At 48.9% G+C, this 6,029-nt stretch overlaps 1 protein-coding gene across 4 annotated transcripts in view; it reads right to left on the bottom strand.

Moving 5' to 3' along the window:
• Nucleotides 1–6,029, bottom strand: part of BFAR (bifunctional apoptosis regulator) — a 41,205-nt gene that overhangs the window by 9,133 nt on the left and 26,043 nt on the right. For 2 of the 4 annotated variants that reach the window (XR_014235426.1, XM_082359285.1), the window contains exons 6-7: nucleotides 5,274–5,447; nucleotides 3,578–3,780 (exon numbers count right to left, since the gene is read on the bottom strand). Coding sequence is in view for 3 of the 4 variants with exons in the window: in XM_082359285.1 (XP_082215411.1) it covers nucleotides 3,578–3,780; nucleotides 5,274–5,447 (377 nt within the window). In the remaining variant the exon portion in view is untranslated. Of the gene's footprint in view, nucleotides 1–600; nucleotides 1,898–3,577; nucleotides 3,781–5,273; nucleotides 5,448–6,029 lie in introns of those variants that run through there. The other 2 variants (XM_082359284.1, XM_082359286.1) reach the window with 2 other exon arrangements.

Raw genomic sequence — 6,029 nt, 5'->3', positions numbered from 1 at the left:
AAGAGGGTCTGAGGGCAGAGAGGCAGCTGGTGGCCCTGGCTCTGATATGCCTGTCCCTCCTGCAGGCGATAAGGAGGGAGAGCCCAGCCCAGCCTGTTTGCTCTCTGCCAAGACTGCTTTGCGATCCTCCCCAGAGCACGTGTGGGTATTACTCATCTTTGAAGCATGATTTGCGGTGTGGGGGGGAGGCCAAGGGGGGCGGGTGGGGAGTGCTGGACTGGGAGTCTGGCCTGGGCCCAGCTCCACCAGTGCCACCCAGCCTCCATCACTTCATCTGAAAAGGAGAAGAGTAACCAACCCTGTGAGGCATGAGGCCAGGGACATGCAGGTACTGCAGATCGGCTGGGCTATCAGTGTCTCTGGCAGGTCACGAGGGTTAAGCAGGTAAAGTCAGGCAGCCTCAGGGCCTGATGAGCAGACACAGGGGGAGAGAAAACATTCTCCCTCCTTTCACTTAAGAAACCTTCCGTGGCTCCTCGGCTCCATGTCCACGTCAGGCTGGGGGACTTCAGTGTGACCAGTAGGTCGTACTGAGCAATGCAGATTTTCTTCATGCTTCCTAAACAGTTTATTTTTCTCTACATAGAAGTTTTACCTGTATAAAAGAATCTTTATTTTTATTTCAAGTAACTTCTTCAAACTTTCAGAAGCAAAGTTTGAGTGAAATCTTCAAAGATACAAAGGGTTAATGAATGGTTCATGGAGTCACAAAAAAACATTTTGGATGCAAGCTTATCTCTGCAGGGCCAGTCTTCAGGTTGACTGCCTTTCACACCTGCTACTGTCACACTGGAAGGGAATCAAAGGGCACAGTTCATTTCATATTTACAATTACAGCACTTGGTGTAATTATACTTGTTCTATACATCAGAACAGAGTGTACAGTGGGAGGTCAATGTACAAAATGTTTCCTTAAAAAAACGGACTAGCCTGGATTTTACAAATTAAATTCTTAAAAACAAAACAAAGTAAACCCCAAAACAACAATTTTAAGTAGCACTGAAGCAGCTCGGCCTGATGTGAATTACTCTCCATTAACTGCCTGACATCCCACTCAATTGCCCCAGAAAAAGAGATCCAAACTTTCAATGATTACAAGTAGAAAACAGTGATGGCAAGTCTAACCACCATCATTCTGATCTTGAACTGAATCCTTTCAGAGGTTTAACTCTGAAACCTTCTAGCAACTCTTAAATAAGACAGAATCGTCAACCGGAGTTTGGTTTTTCCTGTGTTTTTTATGTGCAACTGCCATACCTATGACAAAATCTTTTCCTGTTCTCCTAAACTTAACTTAGAGGACAGGCCTGGCCCTGGGCTCAGTCTCAGGGCTCCAACTTGCCCTGGGAGCCTTGTGTCAGTCACTGAGATTATTAGCGCAAGTGGGACTGAGACCCACTCCATGTCCTCTGAGAACCCTGGGTCCCTGCCAGGTGTCGTGGACTGGGCCTCCCAAGACCCCACGAAGAAGGTGGCTGGGTGGGAGGCGCGGCGGCTTTGTCGGCCAAGCGCTGGGGCGCCAGTCCCTGCTGCCACAGGCAGGGGGAGAAGACCTGGCTGTAGCCTTTGACAGACAAAGCAGCACCTTGTTCACTAGGGGCAGAGAATAGGATGTCCGCTCCCCGTCCCCCTCGCCGCACTTAAGCATCAGAGCTTGGCTGGCAGGGAGGCTGGAAGAGTCCCTCAGAGCCTGGGCAGCGTCAGTCACAACACCTGGGTTTCCAGCCGTCGGACCTCCTTAACCACGAGATCAATGTTAATAATTGGGTTAAAGTACAGGGCCCAGTAAAACAGACAGTTGCAAACAAATTGAGGGATGAGAGGCCAGAACATGGCCACAAAAAGCCCCTGTGTTGATACTTTCCAAAAGTGGCTCCACATCCTCTGAGGCACAGTCCTGAAAAAGGAAGAGAAGCGTTTGAGAGGCAGAATAGTGATGGCGTTTCTAACGACAGAGCCGGGGCGCTCAGACCCTGGGCCTTTCCCTGACGCGGCCTGGCTGCCAGTGCTGCAGAGACCTTGTTTCCTGTCCCCAGTGCCCCAGACATACCTTCCCTGACCACTCCACCTTCAACTCCCAGGACGCAGCCTAGAGGGTGCCTCCGCAGGGCACCGTCGCCCAGTCCCCACACCTGGTCCCACAGGCGAGGCCTCCCAGCACAGTCCCAACTCCACCCGCTTCTTCGCTGGGTCGCTCTTGTACATATTTAACAAAATATTTTCTCTGCTAGGCTGCAGGCTTTCAGAGTATAAACTGTCCTCTTTACCAAAAGATCTGTGGTGTCCAGCAGAGAACCAGGGGCAGAGTAGGGGCTCAATCAACTGTGCCTGAATAAGTGAGTTCACTGAATTGAAATAAATGAGGGAGATTCTTGTCAGGTTCTCAGAACTATTTATAAGGCTGCTCCTGATGGATGAGGCCAAGACCCCTTCACGTCATGGGCTGTTTCAGGCCGAAAGGATGCTGGTGTGCTGATGCGTTACTTCTGCCTGCCCAGCAGCCATACCCTGTCTTCTGGAAGCACCTTTTGAGTTTCCCTTTAGGGTGTCTCCCTCCCCTATTCTCTTCCATGTGGTCTGGTTGGGGCGTCGGCTGTGAGTGCACACCTGCATCTGGACATGGGGAGCCCACAAACCCCTGCACTTGTGATGGGTTCGGGGTGGCAGGGGGAGGCTGTGACCCAGGCTGGGCCAATCAGAGCAAAGGCATGTGAGCCTCAGGCTTTCACAAGCCTCAGAAGTGCTCTCTTTCCTCCAGGGCTGCTAAGCTGCTCAGATCGACACCCAGAGTGGTCAAGGGCCCCCAAACAAAGGTGCTGTTGAGGCTGAACAGAGCAGAGCTGTAAGAGAGAGAGAGGGGGGAGGGGGAGGAGAGGGGGAGGGGGAGGGAGAGGGAGAGAGGGAGAGGGAGAGAGAGGGAGAGAGAGAGAGAGAGAGAGGGAGAGAGAGAGAGAGAGAGAGAGAGGGAGAGGGAGAGGGAGAGGGTGGCCCTGATGACAGCATTCGGGTCTCTGGGTCCAGCCATGCAGGAAGACTTCACTGGGCATCTCCCTTGGTAGGAAAGCCAATTTAGGTTGGTTTCTCTCACTTACAACCAAGAGTCACTTGACTCAGTGACTGTCTAGTCCAACTCTCTCATTTTATGCATTAATCCAGAGAAATGATCACTGTCCCAGCTGGTGGCAGTGCAGGATTAGAACTCACGCCTACAGAATTCCTCATCAGATCTCTTTATGCTCTGCCACACTGCTGCTTTCCGTACAGCACCCTCTTCTTCTCACTTGTTTATTCCTCAATTATTAAACCCCTTCACGCACCCCCCGCCCCCAGGAATTACCTGGTGTATCACATGGGGAGAAGGCACATGGGACGCACTTTAACAGTGAGCGCCACGAGAGCCACCCCACCCCCAACACAAAGGCATTTTCCTGTTTGCTGCTTAAGCAGTATTTCTAAACCAGAGCCCGGGGCGTCTTCTCGAGTCTGAACAACACTCCACAGAGGACTTCTCCTCCACTTGGTATTTCTTTCCCAGTCTCTGTTGCTCCAACCATCTCCTACATAAAAACACACTTACTTCAGTTCACTTCTTGACCAGATCCTCCAAAAGGAGAATAATTCCAGAACTGAGAGTAACATGGCATTGACGATGAGAAACCGTGACGTCCAGTAATGGACCTCCAGCCAGTCCCAAGCAAATTCAGCAATCAGCTGGTATGGAAGGAAGGAGTACTTGACAAGGAATTCTCTCCACTGCTTCCATGTGGGCTCTCTAAGATCCTTTAAAAATAACACGCAAGTAAATAAAACTACATAAAAATGGACACAAAAAATCATAAGGATTGACTTTTACACAAAATACTGTGGTTATCCCAGTGAATTTTACATTTATTAAAACATACATACACATACACACATATGCAACAATCTAAAATGAGATTTCCATCCATAAACTCACCTTGTAATAATTAATCTTACACTGGATAAATGTTACCAAAGAGGCTGAACTGAGATGCTTGTTATATAATTGTGGAAGCTCAGAAGTAAAAAATCTAAGCATGAGTAATCTAAGCATTATTCATAATGAGGCTGAAATGAATAAAATTAACCAGCTTTCCGATTTCCTCACCACTGCAAGAACGGCTCAGACAATGCCAAGTCAACAGCTCCTCTGTGGGAGAATGTAACAGGTCGTGGAAAAATTAAACATATACTTTTAAAAAGTAATTTTGGGAAAATGAAAAACTTTCATTACAGAATTAGCAGGCAATCTGTAACAAGAGTATTTAAACAACTCATAGGCATCCAGAGGCTAATGAAAGCCAAGCGAGACTGTGTACAATGGAGCAGACACTGAGCATCCCAAGAAGAAAGTCAGCCTGATGGCAGGGGCTGCTGGGGCTTTTTAAAACAGAAAGGTCAGGGGGTCTCTGTGCTCCCAGTCCAGCAAGGGCAGGGAACAGCTGAAAACTGGGTAATTAGAGAAACACTGCGCAAAGGGGCTAACCTGCAGGCTTAAAACTACACCCAAGGCTGAGGTCAGTTAGGTAGGCACTTGATTCAAGTGTTTCGAAAAGGGTCTTTGGAGATTTAGGAATTCTGTTTCAACATCATATGCGACGATTCCTATATCCATGTGACTTTCGATATAAATGGATCAGAGGGACTGCCCCAAAAGTACCAATGTAAAGGACATCACCCTCCGATGACCAATTAGACCCAATCACCCTGAGTCAATGGGATCCACTGACAATTCTGAAGGAATCCATCAGAGCTGTGGTGGGTAACTATCCCTGCCAAAGGCCCTGTGGCCAGCTGACGTGATGACTCCCATCAGTGAGCTGGATGACGGCTTACTATTCTGAGGCCAACAGGACGGATACTAACCCTGCCTTGCGGTAGGACAAATAATCATCCTTTGGGGATCCTGTTAAGAGACAGATTACCAGGCTGGAAGGCCCACAGATCTAACCCTTGGGCAATCTGGACCTATGCTATCTTCTTTTATAACAGAAGCAAAGCTGGGTTTTTTTCCCCTAAATATTTCAAGTCCAGAGGGTAACCCCTCTTGCTATGCAATGCAGGAAACAAAACAGGCTTCTGGGAGTGGGGAAGCTCCTGCTGTATTTTCTTTCGTAGGGGCTCTCCTTGCAAAATTCAAATGAAGGCTCATGTTGTTTCCTCTTCCCTGACAGGCGCCAGCCATGTCTCCAATTCCATCCCACACTGAGGAATGGTGGCATGAAGCCACTCAAGGCCCTCTCCAGACCCACCAGAAGCTTGGTGATGATGTCCTCCCTGGAGCTGTCTTCTTGCAGAGGGCAGATGGTATGGATGAAGGGCAGGAAGGTGTCTGTGTAGTCAAACAGGTAGAGGTACAGCAGACAGAGTCTCGGGGAGCTCTTGAGGGCGTACAGCAGGAACAGGGACCTGCCTGGGTTCACGGCCTGCAGAGGATGAGGCGGGTGCAGGGACTCATTACAACCATAGCTGCCCGCTCCCCACCCATGCTCCTTCCGCAGTCTCACGCCCTCCTCCACGTGGTTTGCACTGGTAATGAATGAATGAATGAATGGAAGAAGAGGCCAAATAATCCATCTGTTAGGCTATATTATAGAAAGATCCAGTCTCTCTCCATGGGTGGGGAGGGATAGGGGGATGAGAAGCAAGCTCCTAGGCACATTTAGAAGAACACAACCTTTCGGGAAAGTAATCAGTGGGCACCACTTAATAAAAAAAAATCAGAAGGCCTCATGCACAAAATACTTAGTGTTTGCATTGTGCATAATAGAGAAAAAGTGAAATCTGTGACCTCAGTCCTGAAGTTACAGTAGATATTTAGCCCAGAATTCATACAGCCATGGAGGAATGTATAGGAGGAGTGTTGGATAATGCTCATGTTACAGCGTTAGGTGAAGAAAAGATCTAAGATGTGTAGCCATCCACCTCTACAGTGTCAGTGCCGTGAAAGCAGGGCCTGCCTGATTCAGGACTGAGATCCCTTTCCTAAAGGACCACCTGGCTCCCAA

Source organism: Balaenoptera borealis (genome assembly GCF_965194805.1).
Source record: "Balaenoptera borealis genome assembly, chromosome: 16".
In the NCBI taxonomy this organism is placed as follows: Eukaryota; Metazoa; Chordata; class Mammalia; order Artiodactyla; family Balaenopteridae; genus Balaenoptera; species Balaenoptera borealis.
This window is presented reverse-complemented; position numbering and strand designations above follow the sequence as displayed.